The 19,027-nt window shown below is 40.4% G+C and overlaps 1 protein-coding gene across 3 annotated transcripts in view; it reads right to left on the bottom strand.

Moving 5' to 3' along the window:
- The window catches only part of TBC1D4 (TBC1 domain family member 4), a 102,810-nt gene that overhangs the window by 9,996 nt on the left and 73,787 nt on the right, over window positions 1-19,027 (bottom strand). For 2 of the 3 annotated variants that reach the window (XM_061367749.1, XM_061367751.1), the window contains exons 9-16: window positions 17,982-18,056; window positions 16,780-17,006; window positions 14,406-14,555; window positions 7,025-7,185; window positions 5,873-6,082; window positions 2,176-2,334; window positions 1,164-1,322; window positions 461-705 (exon numbers count right to left, since the gene is read on the bottom strand). In XM_061367749.1, the coding sequence (XP_061223733.1) occupies window positions 461-705; window positions 1,164-1,322; window positions 2,176-2,334; window positions 5,873-6,082; window positions 7,025-7,185; window positions 14,406-14,555; window positions 16,780-17,006; window positions 17,982-18,056 (1,386 nt within the window). The remainder of the gene's footprint in view (window positions 1-460; window positions 706-1,163; window positions 1,323-2,175; window positions 2,335-5,872; window positions 6,083-7,024; window positions 7,186-14,405; window positions 14,556-16,779; window positions 17,007-17,981; window positions 18,057-19,027) is intronic. The other variant, XM_061367750.1, reaches the window with a different exon arrangement.

The following is a 19,027-nucleotide window of genomic DNA, read 5'->3' as shown; positions in this document are numbered from 1 at the left end:
GCAGCTCCGTTCAAATGCCTGTGGAGTACACTGGCCACTGGGTGGCACTATGGATTAGACTTGGAGTTACAAGGCTAAAATCTACATCTAATTGCTCAGGGATTGAAGAAAATTATAACCATATTGATTTTTAAAGTCCATCTATACAGATACAAGCATAGCGGGTTTTTGGCATAAGGAAGACAGAGAAGCGAGGAAAGGGAAGAGCAAAGTAGCAGAGAAAGCAGAGTTCCCAAACAGAAGATGACTGGGACATGTGACAGGAAAAGTCTGCAAGTTCCAAACTTCTCTGTTTGCAAATTGAGGGGCAGAGAGGGGTTCAATAATAATATCTGCATACATCTCACAACCTCCAAAACATCATAAGAAGCTTCATAAGGCCCTGGAGAACATGAACAACCTCTGAGAGCTCAAAGCTCATTTCAAACTCTCGTTTGCTTTAGGAGAAAGACTGACTTACCTGTAGTGACATCATGTCTGGCCTGTACTGTTTGCGGAAGCCAAGGTCATACATAAGGAATTTCAGCATTTCAAAGGCCTGTTCTTCACTCATATGTAGAAGCAGCACTCCAGCTACAAAGCTGATACCTTGACAGTAACCTACTTCTTTGTCCAGCAAAGAATATGCTTTCAGGAGATTAAAGAGTGATAGCTGTCCTGCTCCCAGGTGGGCAGAAAAGTAAGGGTGCGTAGGAAATGTCCGTCCTGAAGTAAAGAAAGAAGAGTGGTTGATTTAATTCTTCTCAAAAAACTGCCCAGATCCATCTGACAACTACTACTGCTCTCTTCCCATAGACCATTTCTCTTTGCTTTCCTATGGAAGTTGACTTTACTGAGATCAATCTGTATTTTGCCACTGATTTTATACTATATCCATTAAGCTCATTTAATATTCTCATCTGCATAGTACTTGCAGAAGTGGCTGCTTGATTTCTCTTTTCTGATAAATATAGAAGAGCATAAATACAAACAGCATAACCTAAGAAATCATCTGCTTAGAGGACACTAAAGTGGCATACACAGAACACACCCTGATGACACAGAAAGTGGTGCTGATAAGGCAGCATCTATCTCCAGCACCAGCTTCTATTAAGACTGGTGTCTTTTCACTCAAAGACCCACAAAAGAAGTTAGAAAAGTCTCCCAGCTATAAACAGACGTACCTAGATCTACAAGGATGGCATGCTGTTGAGCAGTCAGTTGTTTGAGAAGTTCTTTGTAAGAGATGTCAGGAGGCTGCTGCTTGTTGGGCAGCCTGTGTCTAACTCGATGTTGCACAGCCAAAAACTGCCAGATTTCTCCCCGACGACTTTTTGGTACACCTGCAGGTCAGTCAAGAACAAGAGGGCTAAGCGGCAGCATATTTTTAGTGCTGTAACATGAGAATTTGCTTTGTCATAATCTTAGCTTGTCATAATCTTTGCTGAAGCACTCTGGAGGATCCCATGCAGTTAGTCAGCTGATTCAGTTCAGTTAATGACAGACAGGTTACAATGAAATATTATTTTTAAGCATCTGTAACACACACATGAGGTTCCATGGTGGAGGGCATAGTGGTGCAAGCAGGCTCTATATTCACATTATAGTAACAAAGCCCTCTGGTTCCCCTTCTGCCCTATGGCTAGGCCACAGAAGATCTCCTTCAAGCCAAAATCCCAAACCTTTCACTAGAGGATAAAAAGAACAACTAAAAGACCATATTCCAGACTCTACAACATGTGGTCATTCTGACTCGCTGGAGCTTGGTTGTGATTCCCCTACATTTTGGGCACAATCCACATTAAACATTTACTTACTGCCTTCTTAGTAAGTAAAATCAGAGCATCTGAAACCCAGAATCAATTGGAAAGGAGCCAACTGACTAGAAACCAGAAGGTTACTGTATTAGTTGCAGAAGCTCAGTGTATGTTGTAATAATACATGGGCACAAGATGCTACTTGCAGGAGTATGACTATACATGTTTCTGCACTACTGACATTATAAGCTGCAGACACAGCAGAACTATTTTCTATTTGGCAGCAGGAGGTGGGTGCATTTGTAAAAAGAAGGCAATCTTTCCATTACTTTGTGCTACTGGAAAAAGCGTATTGCTGGCAAACTTCCTTCGGTATCAAAAGGGAACAAAAATAATAAATCTTCAGGCTTCATAGTTAAAAGCCACCCTACATAAATACCTTCTTTCAAAGTGGAATGAATATCTTCCATGTCACATCGGATTTTGGCTCTGCAGTTTAGTAACTTCTTATCCCAGACATTTATGACATCTTTCTGACATGTACCAACTTCATCATAGTCCAGTTTTACTTTTCTTGATTGGAGCTCATCTCTGCTTGCTAGAGCATAGAACATAAAGTAAGAGCACATGAAAAACCAGAACATCAGGAAACTACAAAAGACATCAAATATGCAAACCCCATTCAAGTTAGATGTATCTAACTTAGATAATCTGACTAGGGATAAATACACCTTTTACATTTATCAGTTAATAGCTGAAATGGGGCCAGTCTTTTGTCATAAGATGCTGCAGGTGACACAGCTTCTATTCCTGTGCCATGAACATTAGGAATTCATGAAGTATGTGAAAACATTTTTTAAAGCTTGGGGCAAGAAGAAAAACCCACTCAACACAACTTTACTACATCTGCTGCTCTTCTTCGAACTGTAACACCACCCTTGATCCTTTTTCTCTTCTTTATATTGAACATTATGATTGTTTTGGTATGGAAAGTACCAAACATATGAATGTTTATATTAGAAACTTAGGCAAGCAAACTAGACAAGTCTTCTAAACTGAAGTCTGTAACACTGGTTCCAGTTTTCACATGTCCCTTAAGAGAATGGTAAGAACTCATGGTGCTGCCACCTGGCATCATCAGACTGACTAGAAGTAAAGAGAATGAACCAACATGAACCATATCCAGAAGCACAGAACTCATGTTGCTATAAAGTTTGCTGCATAGGACTACCTGGCAAAAAATATTTATTCCAGAGGACTCACTATGTCTGAAATAAAGCTGCACTGTTACTCTGAATTTCATGGAGGAGCAGCTTTCATTTCCATTACTGAGAAATTAACTGTGGTTATTCTTTATACACGATATACAAGCAGAAAAACACTCCAATTCCCCATGCTGGTGTAAAAAACAGGAATGAAGACCTGAATGTGTCTTAATTTACAGAGACAGGATTAATTACCATTGGACTGAATTACAGATTTCACAACATTACCTCTGAAAGCTGCAACTGAGTTTATTACAAATTTGCCTTGATCCACATGCAGTACCTGCTCCTTGCAGGAGACTCTCCTTTTACAGATGTGCTTCCTTCCCCACCATTACCTCTAGGTGAAAGCAAACTCACATTCCTGTTTTTTATACAACCTCACTTTGGATAGAGACAATAATGGATCAATCCATAGGATCACTGTCTACCCCCACTCCAAAAGGGAGGTGACAAATTATTTCCAACACTGTATGTTACACATTTGAGACTGCAGCTATTCAAGATTACAGGGGGCCTTGTAGAAGCAGCAGCATGCTGCTATAAAAATGGGAATGTGATCTCTCAGCCACGAATTTGCAGTCCAAATGGGGCAATTTTAAATGCTACCCTATTGCTGTATGATTTCATCTTCTCATAAGCAGTACGGAACAGACTGAAGACAACAGTAGCATATTTCAGTGTGACAATGAACTCCAAGATTAAGTGCACGTTGTAATTCACTGAAAGGTACTGTGGCTCTGCAGTCAACCCTAGTGAAAGTCACCAAACTTGCCTGTTGATCATACTTGCCCTACCTATTTATGCCACCCTTAGTTATTTGCAACCATCCTTGTTAATGTTCTTCCTAATCATAGCTAGGTGGCCTTCTACTTTTTTGTAGTTCTTATATTTATTTCTAGGTAACCTAGTGGAGAAAGTAGTTTATAGCTTCTCAGAAAAAAAGAATAAATATATATATATATATATAAGCAAGTTGGTGCAATTCACAGAACTTACCTTCTGTAAAACAAAGAGCTAATAGTATTCAAGTCTCCTCGACAGCAAAAGAAATAGGAAAAGAGGTTCTATTAATATTTTGTAAATAAAAATCAACAAAACATTAACAGAAAACCACTACAACCAATTCCACAGCAATTCCAGCCTTAAAGCAGTCATATACAGCTGAATAAATTCACAGATAGGAGCCTGGCTTTATGTAAAGAAACGGCTGCACTTCTGGTTTTACATTTCCCATTCCCAAGATCTACACTGAATTGTAAGCCAGGATGCCAATCACTGCCTGAACCAGCACTTGTTTGGAATGTATCAGTTCTGCATATGTCCTGTCCATAAAAAGACCTACATTACAATAGCCCACAGGAAGGAAGCCTATGGAGAGGCACTAAGTTTACTTTTCATCCTCTGAAAACAAGGTGGTGAATTCTAGCTAGCCAGAGCAGCAGTTTTACTAGCAGTACTTACAGACCTGTATACAAGAATGGTGACATGCTCTCTGAAGCACAGACAATATGTGGGCTTACATGTAAGTGCCACTTTGGAGTCTCCACTGCTGACACTCCTGTTTTCACCATGATCAGGCAGGAAGAACTTACTTTCTACATCTCTGTCACAGAATGGAAATAACTTACTGAGTCTTAAGGAACTAGGCTGATTTAAGTTTTCAGTACCTCTCATTTGTCCCTCAGCAGCTCATACTACCAGGAGAATAACATGGAACTAGTCACTACAGCAGATTTACAGGCTCCTCACCCCACAACAGTATATTCACCATTTGCTAAAATAATAAAAGCAAATTTTTGGCTGAAGTCGGAAGAGACTTCTCTGAAAGCATTCCCTATGAATCTAGGGGTTTCCACAGAAACATGTGTCCACAGGGAGACAAACTCTACAGACAGTGCAGAGAGAAATACACTACATGTGTAGGAAACACATTCAAGGATGAAGAGTTAGTTAGGGACATGGAAACACTCCTGTCCTGCTGTTTTTCTTTCTTCCCCTGCCTTCTTAGTAAGCATCCCTAAAGAACGATAAAGAGTTAACTGACCTTAACAAGATCATTATATTTTGTTTGAAGAATCAGACTACCATATAATGAGCTTATAGACCAGACAAGAGAAGATGAGGGCAGCAATTGCAGAGAGGACATCTGAAATTTTCAACTTGCACTGAAAGCAATTTGTTATACTGAAGAACTTCTATGATCTAGGATAGACACCGCATTCTATTTTTCATTTGAATTGTGACTAGTCATAATAATGAAATATCAGCCAAAAGATCAAGCAGCTTACAAGTCAGCATGGCCAACTTCAGATCCCTCAGGAACAGCAATCAATTATCAGTGTACAGTGCTCAGCTTCCAAAAATAGATCTTCCTGACATATCTCAAGAGCCAGTCACTCAGAAGTCATATCCGGATTCAAATATTTATAAATTACCACTATGATGTGGCTAATGAAGGACAGAAAGCTTGGACAGAAATGCCATGTGCTCCAAATGACTGAAACAAGACACAGAGGGTAAGGTTTACCATACCTAAGTGTTCACATGGCATCTGTTCCCCTGACTCCACATCAAAATTCCCAGGCTTAGTCAGCTAGAACACAGACTGCAGCAACCTTTGCCTAACATGCGTTAAAAAATGAAAGGTTGTCACTTTCTTCTTTAACGTGGCTCAGCAAGAGTTGGCAGGCAGACAGAGAACCTGGTAGACTGTGAGAAAGGACTGGGCAAAGACATTTTTTTCTAGCACTGTAAACCAAAAAGTTTAAGAACCACATCTTTGTTTGAGGGGCCCAACACCAGCATGGTTTTCATCTCCAGGCAGCAGAATTTATAATAGTTTTTAGGGGTATTTTCTAAATAGCTAACCTTCCAGCTTCTGGTTTTCTTTTTCCATTCGAAGTAACAGGATTTGTTGATGGATGGCTTTTCTCCACAGACTTTGTAGTTCTTCTGAGTTTTTCTTCTCTCCAGTTTTATCTGGACCGTCCTCATTTTGCAGTACTACAACAAGAGGGTCCTCTTCCAGGGGGGGAGCAAGTGGCGATAATGGTAACAGTTCACTTCCATCATGACCATCTGCAAACAATCAGAAAGTTACTACAGGAAACTCAGATTGTTTGACATATCACAAAAATCTGTGTCACAACAAACAAAAATAGCTGTCTTCCACATTCAACAGTGAGGTACTGATTCCAAAGACAGAGAAAATGCAGTTCAACAGTAGAGAATTATTTTTAAACCAAGTGTTTTATTTAAATCAAAGCTGCATTTAAGTGAAATAAAGCTAAATAAAGGGTCACACAGTATTTAAACCCTTTCCCCTATGAGCTCCTTCTGGAGTTACAAGGAGGTATTTATCCATAAAGTCTCCTTTAAGGCTGAGCTTGTTTACTCCTACGATTTACTGCAGCTTCTATACTAAAAGTGATTTGTTCCACCTACACTGCTAAGGTGCACTGTAGGGAGTGCTACAGCACCTTATGATCACTAAATACAGAGTTTGTCATTTACCTGTGGTTGGGAATCCTGCCAACAGGTCTTTATCGACACAGCAGGATTTCAGATATTTCCGGGATTTCTACCTTAAATGACCTAAAGATGCAAGATTTATTAACACACTCCACAGGTGCGATGTGCAGCACAAGGACTGGGCAGAAAATTTACCATTTGTTTGCATTTACCAATGCAAACATCGCTATTATGTAAGCAGGCTGGTGTAAAAATTTGCTAACTGTTAAAGAGGGTATCTTTGTCAGCAAGAGGCAGCTCTTCATTTCCTTGCTACCAGTGCAGCCATGGCAGATGGCAATTTATTTGATTTTGATGACAGAATCCTCTGTTCAAACCAGCAGAGACCTACAGCCCGCTAAGCACAATGGATCTCTAGCGAGGTTCTACCAAGTATATTGTATTAAGCTGCTTCCCTTCTCCCTTTCATATTTTCACATTGCAGTTCACTACAGTAATAACTATTCAGTAACAACTGCTTGTTTATTTTCTTTAAAAGCACACACAGACCTGGATGCTGCATCTTGGAAGGAGATTTATTCATAGGTGAAGCTACCTGCAGGAATATTCTCCGCCGCCAGGAGATGCGGCGAGGTGTAAGCGCAGCCCCCGCAGCATTTAGAGATTCACTGCTGCAGACAGTTGATGTTCTTTTCTTTCCCTCCCCATCACTGAAGGAAAGAAAAAGCAGATCAGATGATCAAAGTCAGTCATTTTTGGAAAGGAAAAATCCCCCTTATATTAAGCCTGTCTAATGGTCAACCAACCCTGCAGGAGCATTTGCTGGGAAGCTCTAGAAGACAAAGTGTGCTGTGTGTGAGCTTCACCTTAAATGTAGAAGTGTCCAATTGTTTCCCTGTAACACAGTACTGTGAAGTTTGCATTACATACCACTAGGGAGAATGCATAGCATTCATACAGTGTTTGGCTGGAAGCTCAGAACAAAAGCTAACCTTTATGGAAAGCTAAGAGAAAAGGTTCTGTTTTGCCATACATTAGTCTTATAGGGGCGATGTGATGTAATACCCCTAAAAGCACAAGATGTTGCCTTAGCAGAGCACAACACTCCATTTGGTGCCACTTTAAACGGCGTGATGAGCTCACAGGTGAATATTTCACGGAAGTTAATATTCTGGCCTTCTCATGCAGCCTCTTCCATATGCTTCAAGAATTGGACAATTCATGTGCACAGTTAAAGCCCAACGTCCCCCATGCTTCATCAGCATCTCCAGCTGAGGGAATACAGCCTATGCAAACAGGAAGAATTCTTAAGAATTCTTAAGAAAAGACCCTATTCTGACAACACACAGGCCTAAACATATACATGGGAAACACACTGCAAGATCAACTAGCAGAAATAGTCCAGTAATTAATTCCAGTTTTTAAATAACTTTTTCCACTTTAAGAAAAAGTTGCTAACTCAAATTCAAGAAATCTCTAACTACTCTATATGGATTACGGAGCTGAGACACTGGGTCAAGGCAGAGGATGAGTACTTCTTGGATTATACAGTTCACACCACGATGACCTGAAAGCAGCTGATCTCCTCCCCAGTTGTCATGTACAAATATATTTACACAAGAATTTTAATAGCAGCTTATTCTGCTGGAAGAGGCAAAGAGAGGATACAGGGAAGCTTTGCTGGGAGGTCATTTTAAGAGGACACCAAGCACACCTCTCTACTGACTATTGCCACAGGACAGGGACAGGATATTTAACTTTTGTAAGTACGTGAGCCACTTTCAGAAATATTTCAGCATTTTGCATTTGTGTTAGTAAAATAGATGCACAGATCTTAAACCCTGTGACAATCTTCGGTTAACTTTTACACAGGCTTTGGTAATGGGGTAACCACTGTTTCTGCTAGCTAAACAAAGACTATAAAACTAATATTGAATCTAGAGGTGCTGTTTCCCAAAGGCGTTTCAGTCCAACAACTCTTGGAAATAAGGTATTGAGTTTGGATATATTAATCATTATAGCTCACATTTCTATAAATAACTGTAACAGAACTGCTTCTTGCTGTTTCAAGTCTTACATATCATGTGTTAGAACACAAAAATTGAGTCATCCCAAGGCTTACTAAATGGAAGCTACATAGAAAAGGAATGCTTTCTTTCTACTGATAAGTACAAAAACCTACATTCAGCTACTGTGTTCCTAAACATGGAGACAGTCCTAGGAATGCTCTATCCCTGGCGGTGTTCAAGGCCAGGTTGGACAGAGCCTTGGGTGACATGGTTCAGTATGAGGTGTCCCTGCCCATGGCAGGGGGTTGGAACTAGACGATCTTAAAGTCCTTTCCAACCCTGACTATTCTGTGATTCTATGAATAGTGCTCAGTTTACAGTAGTAGAATTTACAGGAAGTCAGAATAAGCGGGTAGCTATTTTGGGGTATGAAACAAAGCTGTTCACATCACTTGAGTCACAGAGTTTACAGTGGGATAAGTTAGTCACATGTGCTACCTTGTGAAGTGTGCAGATCATACAGTTCTGAGGACTGGTATTTCTGTTATTAAACCCTCCCTTCTAAAATTCCCCTGCTATTTTAAGCAGCTAACATTAATTAACTCCTCTTTCAAAGAGCTGTCTGATGAGCGATTAGAGAAAAGCTTTTGAAAGTCTCATGCACACATCTCCCTAGATTCAATGGAAGGCAACGGTACCTGTGAACCCATCAAGATTTAGGAAATGGAGCTAAGAATTTTCATAATTTCAAGACAGACAGACCAAGTCCTAGCTTATTAGATCTGAAGATGTGAAACAATATCCTACAGAGTAAAAGCAGGAAGAAGTCGAAGTAGAATAGCAGTGTCTACTACCCTGTGGTGAAATAGTTCAGAAGGTTGGTGCAAAAAAACAGAGGAGTTAATTCAATTACATATTCCCCACCTTGAAAGAGGAATTGCACAATACTTATTCCCTAGACTTTACCATCTTTCATAAATCAACTTAACTGGCTGGTTTCACTTTTTGTCATACTTGCAAGATTACTTCAGGTTCTAAGGTAGCTGCGGATTTAAGCAGCCAGGCAGGTAGGTGCTCTGCTCAGACAAGCCAGCAACACCTCAGTTCCTCTGAACAGGGTGTGGATAAAGAAAAAAAGTATATCTGACCATTAGCTATCACTCCCTGCAATATGAAGATGTTTATTAATGCAAGAGGAGAGACTGTGAGCAAAAGCAACTCCAAAACAACAACAGCAACTTCTTAAATGGGAGTTCAATCATTGCTACTGAAAAGCAGAGCGGTTTTCACTAACTCCCAACCTGGGGCAACAGAGACTTCCACAGATTTTTTTGTCAGGGCACTGATACTGAACCTCAACACCCACAGGAAGAATTCTTAACAAAAGATCCTGTTCTGACAGCACACAGGCCTAAACATCTACATGGGAAACACACTGCAAGATCAACTAGCAGAAATAGTCCAATAATTAATTCCAGTTTTTAAATAACATTTTCCACTTTAAGTTGCTAACTCAAATTCAAGAAATCTCTAACTACTCTACAAACTGTGGATTATGGAGCTGAGACACTGGGTCAAGGCAGAGAATCAGTATTTCTTGGATTATACAGTGACACAGCCTCCAAGAAGGCAAAACCAACCACTTTTTGTAAGTTCCTGTCCTGCTGCAACCTATCAGCAATGGAGCAAAATGAACTGCACTGGAGTCAATGCACTGAAAATTAAGAGATGGCAGTACATAAAATCTTAAAGAACTACAGAAGAGATACTGAAGAACTGAACTGCAAACTAGGACATGATTGCAAGAATTCATTTTTATTTATTTATTTTAAGAAAATGACATCTAGATTATGGTACAACTTCTACATCAGAATACTTCAGATTGGTAAAACAAATGTATGAAAGGGCAAAGCCAAATAGTTCAATAGAGAAATACCACAAAACTGAGTGTTTTCAATTCATTTTACTTACTGTTCCTATTTTAATCACTTACCATACCTCTGGAAAACACTGACAATGCGATACTCTGTATTTAAGACATATGCGCCACAGTTCACTTTGAAGAATAATGGTTCCCCATAAGGCTACTTAGCCTATGCTCCTGACCCAACACAGAAACCAAAATTTACCCATCAGCTTGTATGCAATAGAAAGTGAAAAGCTATAAATTCAATATAGTGCCTCATATATTTCAGGCTGTACATTCATTCTTTAAGTTGTTGCAAGCAATTACCCAAGTACTCATGAGTACAGAGTACTGATCATCTAAGCGTTTTATCCCATGTAGTTGCAACTCAGTTTCAACAAAGCATCGTCCCATTCACTATACTATCAGATAATGCATAGTACGAAGATGAGACTGCTAGCTTAGGGGTAGAAAAAAAGAGGAAGGAATAAAAAAGGGGAAAAAAGGGAAGAAGAAACTCCCCAAACTTGCTCAGATTACAAACATGCTTATTGCTTAGTTTCAATTACCTATACCTCTTCCCAAAACCGTTCTTTAAAATGCGTCCAAAGATGGATACTCAAAACCCCATAAAGCTACCCTTTTTCGTGTGAAGTCTTTATACAATACTTACCTCAATTATTCTGCACTTGAGTACATGCAAGCCAACTGACTCCAGAATACTGTTACTACTCATGCCAAGGTCTGCATTTTTGCCCAGTTTTCTTTCATTCAGATTTCTTCTCTTGATTGCTCCAAGGAGCAACTGAATCAACTTTGCAATTTGGAGGCTGTGATGGTACAAAATCCCCCAGTCTAAGTACAGAAAGCTAGTATTTCAGCTCTTAGGACTTTAGGTGGTAGAAGCCTTATATAAGCGAAACAGATGAACTTCTGGGAGGAAGAAGGACTAGTCGATCAGTTTACACCTCTCTCTTAGTTCTCACTCCTGTCATGTTTTTATTCTGAATAATTATTTTCTGCTATTTTATTTGAAGAACATTCCCAAGTATTTTACTTTCTTCATGAGAAATAAAGCTGTTTTAAAAAAGCAATCTGTTTAAATTCAAGTGGTGATAAAGCAGCTTAAACTATCCTTGCATAACAACGTAATGAACAGAGACAGTGTGGGCTAGTCAAACTTACGCTTAAAGATATCAAATTTTTAAAAGTGATGCTTTTATTTTTATATTAAAAACCCCAGACAGATTCTTCCACAAGCCTGGCTTTCAGGAGTAGCTGTTGAATCAATGCCAGAATTTCCAGAAGTTACAGAAATGAAAGTTTAAAAACAGATTATGCTCTCAAATTCCTGTTTGCTTAACTCCACGTTGGCAGGATATTTTTAATAATCCTTACTGGTGCTTGTGTTCAATATTAAACGCAGTACAACACATCTGTCAAAAGCCAAGATTATGCAGACCACTTCTACCCTAGGCTTCTCTCGAGATAAATGAATTGCCAATGCAGTAAAAACATACTGAAGGCACTTATTAATATTGTGTTTATGCCCAACTTCACTATACAGTTCCTTCCTTAAAGCAGAAAACATTGCTGTTTTCTCTCTTCACATAAATCATCATAGTAGCAAACATTAGAATTTAACCCCAAAACCTCAGCTTTTCTACAAACATTAAGAAAAAATTATTATTTTTTTACCACAGTGAACTTATCTGGAGAATAATTTTTTTTTTTTTTCCTGGCTCTATATATCTCAAACACAGCCATTTAAACCCTAGCAAGTCAACTGAGGTTTCCTTTTTAATGGAGGTCATGACACTTTTAGGGTATGATGCATGCTTTGTAAATGAAGATGTTCCCAGTGACAGGCACATCTGGCTGTATTAGTGTTCAGGTAGAAAAACAAGCAGGATCAGTTTTATAAATGTCACAATATTAAAGACAACCTAGGATAAGAGCAACTCTACTGCAGACACACCAACTTCTCCCCATTGATGAGATGAGATGAAGCTGAGAGCCACTGTACCCTGTATCTCCAACACCTTAGTCTCAGTTTCCGAGTTTATGACCATATGCCAAATGTGATATAAACATGGATCAGACTCATCTTCTCTACAGCAGCCAATGCATAAAGGACATATATAAAACAAGCAGAGTTACTTTTTAACATCCAGCTGCCCAGCTGACCCTGGCTTGATACTCTTTGCATAGGCCTATCTGACTGCTACAAATCAAACATCTTTCTAAAATTAATCCCAGCTGAAACTGGCTCTGATCCTGCAGTTCACCAGAACACCAAGAAAAGCTGCGTGCTGTTTCATGTGTAATCTCAAAGCTGCATGATATGGAAAGTCATACTATAAAGATTTTTTTCTGCAGTGCAATGAGGTTAGGATACACTTGATGAATGCATAGTAACCATGATGAGAAAGGAAAATGCACTGAAGTTTTAATTAGGGTTCCTAACAGTCAAATAGCTTGTAGTCTTCAGATTGTAAAGAACTGACATACCACACTAAATTCCAACATAAGTTCACATGGGAATTCTAACACCTCACTACTGGAATAGAAGGTTTTCTCTGTGAAAAATATCCAAAGGAAAAAAAATCAAAACTGAAAACCCATAAAAAAATGTCAATTTTTAATCATTTATAAACCTAATGGCAAAACACATATTTGCAAGCTACATCAGGGAAAGTTTAAAGAGTTTCAGCCACCAACAGCTAGACAATAAATTTTATTCTCCATTAGGCATTTTCAAGCGACAGTTTTATTACCTCAGTCACTCTTTTCACATCAGCGTTATTCATTTGACACTTCTTTCTGTGTTTGATGTATTCACTTCATGAACCCAACTAAACACCAACACTTCAGCCTTAACACTGCAATTTGCTTACCATGACAGCTCAGGCCCAGTTGCTCCCAGCAAGATCTATAGGTAGCAAGCTACAATTTTCACAAAGGTTTTTGCACAAATTGAAGATTACCTGGTATCAGAAACCTGTACAGTATAAAACCTAAGTAGAAACACAATGATCTTCTGGGAATTATTCCTAATTTGAAGATCTCCCTAGAATCCTAATTACACCCAGAATCCAGATCTCATCAACTTTTGGTTTTGGTAAAAATGAAATCTCTACTGTCAATTTCCAGGGAGAAACAGTGACAAAAGCACCTTCTACAACTCCACAGTTTTCTGTCGGGGATGATTAGAGCAGAGCTACATTCAGAGATGAAGAGCAACAGAAACACAAGTATAGTTCCGTGAACAAGGACAGACTAACAAAGGAAAAGGGATCTCTCACTGACAAAAGAGAAATATAAATGCAAAAAAAAAAAAAAAATCATGAAGTTCAAAACTTTCCACCTTAGTCACTACAGGCCTACTACAGAAAAATAATCCACATGCAGTTTCCTCAAGTACCCTCCTGAAAGACAGCCTATTCTTACTGTTCATTTAGATACTTGAGTCTTTCACACTGATGTCAGAAAGGCCTTCCTGTATCTTTGCTTCTTCCTGACTCCAATTTGAAGTTATTTCATGATTCTCTCTAAACATCTCATAGCTAGTACCATCCGGCTAACATGGTGTTTCCCCTTCCTCATGCATAGGCATCCCACATTAGTACTGTACGCTCTTCACATTGCTATTGTCTTATTTTCACATGCCAGTGATGTCAGTAACACATGCTGGTTTGCATTCAGCAGAGAAAGCATTAAATTGGCATGACACTCCTAAAATCCGTTGCATTTCAAGTGGCAAACAAATGCAGCAGATGTGCAACACTGGAACAGAAAGAGGTCACAGCTACTAGATGTCAGCAGACAGGCCTCTATTTTTAACAGGCTTTTTTTTTTCAGAAGCCTGTTTGCCCATTTGCATCAAGTACTTAAGAAGTCTGTTAGAAATGCAGGAGCACGAGGCAGAGTGGGAGACATCCCATGAGCTGCACTACACACGGAATCCTGTTAAGCTGGTGGCACTGAAGCACTAGGCAGGAGACAATGCCCTCACCTCTTAAAGAAGTCACTTTCTGAGTGCTGGAGCAACCTTCCTGAGCCCTGGTAAAAGCTTTTCAGGAAAGAAGGGGCAGAGACAGACGAGGGGAGACCAGGCGACGCAGATTCACTCTCATTGAGAGTGCGCCGAACCCCAACAACAGGACTGTGCGGGCAACAAGAGAACATAGCAGATGGGTCAGCATGGATTTGGATACAACAACAAAACATCCAGATGAAAGATACTGGCCAAGTACCTTATCTTGGCTTCCAATAACTTTGTTTCCCAGAAGATAAAATATATCAAGTGCACTACTGGGCAGTTTTCCTGCTGATACTGATTTTGCTATTACAGATGATTTCTTTAAAGAAACATTTCAGTGAAATTGCAGAAAAGACAGACCACCTTATTTCTTTAGCCTTATTTATTCTCAAGGCATATTCAGAATAAAGAATCTGAAACATTCAGAAAATATCCTTAGAAATCTGCTTCCAGTAACATGAACCACTTGGTTTCTTCCCTACAGTTTTCTCTTGCTTTTTTTTTAATAACATGTATTGCTAGAACACATTAGAAAGTATAGATTATTTAAATGCTATATTTTTTGATAAATTTCTGTGAAGTGTTTAAATCAAGATATTCCTATGACACAGTCAAACATTACATAGTAACAAGTGTTGGGGGAGGACATAAAAATTCAGTTTCTTTTACTTAACATTTCTTATTAATCCTCACTAGGAAAGAAGAAAATGTCCCAGCCTAGAACCAAGTTGTTACAAACTGTTTTGTCTGAGAATCTGCTGATGATGCCACTTTAATCAGCAACTTCTTAAAAGTTACTACAAAGAAGTGAAGTCAGCAAGTCCTTCAGTCTGAACTGTCAGGGTTTCCTGTTTGCATACAACATTGTAAGTGGAAAAAAAATAACCAAAGTTTATCTCAGTAAAAAACACATTATTTATCTCTTTAGAAACACAATGTAACAAAGCTATTTCAAGGCTGGCTTCTTACCCTTCACCCCCTTTCATTCTCTTTAACAGAATAAACTTTTCTGCTTTTCTCTACAGGCTGGTGTGCCATTCATGCTTATGTTTTAATCTAGACATCAGACGGCTGAGAAGTTATTATTTAAAGTCATTTTTAGAATGACTAAAAAGTGAAATTGCAGTCAAGCACTGAAGTATATGAGTAGTTTGGAGAAAGTGCTCCTCCAAAAGGAAAAGATCTGCTCCTCTGGGCCTCAATCTGTTTTGAATTGGACAGTCACCTACTGCAAATAGCCAGGATACAGGCTGAGAAAGTGCATGCAACAAGAAGCCCACAATGAACTGTGGGGACCTCTTCTGACTGAGTGAAGGAACTCCTGAACAACTGTCTTCCACATCTTAATAGCTGGAGTGTCTCCAAAAAGGAAGGGGAAAGAAGTTACAGAGGGAAGCTGTGCAGAAAGGCAAACAGGGAAATGGCATGCCACACAGGGCCATGAGAATGATCAGGGGACTGGAGCACCTCCCATAGGAAGATTGGCTGAGAAAGTTAGAACTGTTCAGCCTGGAGAAGAGAAGGCTGCGTGGAGACCTCATAGCAGCCTTCCAGTATCTGAAGGGGGCCTATAGGGAAGCTGGGGATGGACTCTTCATTAGGGACTGTAGTGATAGGACAAGGGGTAACGGGTTAAAACTTAAACAGGGGAAGTTTAGATTGGCTATAAGGAGGAAATTCTTTCCTGTTAGGGTTGTGAGGCACTGAATACGTTGCCCAAGGAGGTTGTGAATGCTCCATCACTGGCAGTGCTCACGGCCAGGTTGGACGAGGCCTTGCGTGATATGGTTTAGAGTGGGGTGTCCCTGCCCATGGCAGGGGGGTTGGAAGTTGATGATCTTAGGGTCCTTTCCAACCCTAACCATTCTATGATTCTATGAAGTGTTTAATCCTTCAGTCCTTCTATGAATCTCATCAGTTTTAATTCTGGACATACTCTCTAGGAGCTTTGGCTAACACAGAGACAGACACTTGAAGCTGTCAGTGCCTTTTTCATCCTGGTATAAGATTGTTGGGCCACCGTGTCTGCAGCTAAAAGAGGTGAGGACCTCTTCTCCAAAGGGCCTGACTGCCAAAAAGGTTCAGCTCACAGGTGGCAAATAAACAAATAAATAGATGGGCTCCAGCATCTAGCAGGACAATCAATTCACTGGATCGATGCCACTCCTGAATTGCTAATTCAGGGATCAGCAAGTTACTGCAAAGCCCCAAACTACCCAGAGGTAGGCAAGACAGGTTGAAAATAAATAACTAGAACCCACAGCAGTGCAGAAGCAGCTTCTGTAAAAAGGGACAGGGGTGAGTGGCAGGAGGCAGCAGTCGCGTGGCACAGCATGCCCTAACTCACCTTGTTGTCTCGACGCAGGTCTGCCGCAGCAGTGGGGACCGGACGCTCTGGGACCTCCCGTTCTGGAAGGTTATCCTGCGCCTGGCGCTGGACGGGGGGTGGCTGAAGGTGTGTGCCCGTCTCCTGAACTGGGGGGAGTCCGAGCCTTCCTCGGGAAACGGCTGCCAGGCTGAGGATACGGGGGACGATGGAGGAGTAGCTGGTGGGGAATTGCCTGGTGAAATGTCCTGCAAGGAAGTGCTGGCGGAGTGAGGCCTGCCGCTCTGCGCCCTGCGACAGCTCCTGCCTAACCCCACCGGCTGCACGCTGCATCGGGGCACCCAGAGCCTCTCCCCCTTCTTGGTCGTGGCCTATTGTATGCTAATTATCACCAAAACCAGACATCCTTTGGTAATTTACTCCAAACCAGCAGTGCCCTTCTTAAAAAAAAAAGAGGAGGGAGGAATAAATATGTATATGCAAAGCAAACAACATACTAATTACTCTGGGCATCCTCTCACATGGATCGGCATTCCAGCTACCAGACTTCTGGCTCTATCAGGAAAACACAGGAATTTGAAAGAGTAGGGAAACTGCTTTTAGCTAGTTTCCTCGACATATCATGAGCATACTTCCTGTACCGTCACAGCAATATCCTGGAAGAGAGACTGTTATTACACAGCCAGCTCATGAGTAACTGAAGCAGGAAAACCGTAACAGAATCTTCACCCCCTGGGAAAACCAGCAATCAATCCTCACGTGAGGTACAACATTAAAAACAGGAAATAAAAAGAAAGTGAACAGTTCCGGCCGCTTGCCCCCAAACTGCATCCTCAACAGCTGGTTTTAGATCAAAAATACTTACTTCCCTAAAGCAACTTACAGAAAGGATTCTTAACCTTCAGAGCAGTTCCTTTTGTTAAGATATGACCTTTTTAATTCCCTTAGTGAAACAAGTCAAAAACAGACCAGAAATTCCCTGCTTTTCGTAAAAGCAAGAGAAGTGTAGAAAAAAGGGCTGGCAAACAAACAATAGATTAAAGCTGAATCTTCAAGTCAACATACATGCAGCGTTCTCACGCACCTCCCTGTAGAAAATCTTGAGTTTTGTAAATTGATGTGCTTTGTGCTACTTCCTTCAGCTAGAAGCAGAGTGCCAAATTTACGCTTCATTAACACCCGTGCCTGAAAACGTGCCAATTTTAACTGAGCTCCTTACATACTTTGTCAGAAGCAAGGCTGTTGCAGCGGTCAAAGCTGTCCACACTTCCCAGGCGGCCTCGCATTCGGTTGGCTCCCTGGAAGAGAAAAGGTGCGTAACTTCATCTGGTCTTTTCCTCTTTTTCTGAAGGTTAAACAAAGATGGCAACAGCTGTGCAGGTGAACACAGGACAGTTCATGCACGTGACACATCTGACGTAAGACCACAGATCATGGGACTAGAACTGGATTGTACAAGCAGTGACATCTTCAGGTGGCAAAACAGTATCTTCTCCCTGCTTGCTCCCAGGAGTTTTAAACCTGCAGCTCTATTGTCTGAAGCAACTGAGTATTTCCTGATTCATTTGAAGCTAAATAGCTGAGTTGGCTTAAACAGTTGAGTTCAAAGCTCCAGACTTCAGTACTGTGCATGCGCTGAAGCTAACGGATGCATTTGACATACCACAATCTCAACAGAGTTTAGTCTCTATCTAAACATTTCAGACAAATTAAGTCCACCTGGACGAAAGTAAGGAAAGCATTAAAACACTTTAGAGAGGAAAAAACGCTCTCTAGCAGCAAATCCAGGCAAACAGCACCAAATATAAAGAAGACTTTTTAATTATAATGCAGATAGATAGCCCTGAGGCAAATGAGCCAGCAACTAGTGTTAGCAGATCTTTGCCAAACTTCTTAACAGTCATCTGGTTTCACAGGAAGATGAGATAGAGATGCAGTACTTTTGACCACCTTCCACTCCTAATTCCCACGAAACACTGGTGATGAATGCTGTTAGACACTTGTGACAGCTGAAGTTGCTTTCAGTACTTTATATGGGAAAAAATAGTCTAGGTTTTAAGAAAACGATAGAGCTCCTCTTGGTATGCTTGCAAGTCCAGGGGAAGTTTTGTCAACATCAGCAGTATTTATTTAGCTGACTTGTTCCTGGTAAGGTTTTTTCAAGACTTAAGAGTGTTAAGTACGCTATCTCATTTAAGCTCATTACCAATGAATAATCTGCCTAAAACATCTCTTCACTGATCCTCACAATAAAACAAGAGCAAAGGAT

This window comes from Neopsephotus bourkii, unplaced genomic scaffold (genome assembly GCF_033783945.1).
Source record: "Neopsephotus bourkii isolate Nb327-2 ecotype Australia unplaced genomic scaffold, CSIRO-AGI_Nbou_v1 NB_1394, whole genome shotgun sequence".
NCBI classification, from domain to species: domain Eukaryota; kingdom Metazoa; phylum Chordata; class Aves; order Psittaciformes; family Psittacidae; genus Neopsephotus; species Neopsephotus bourkii.
The sequence above is the reverse complement of the archived record's forward strand: the minus strand, read 5'-3'. Positions and strand labels throughout refer to the sequence as shown.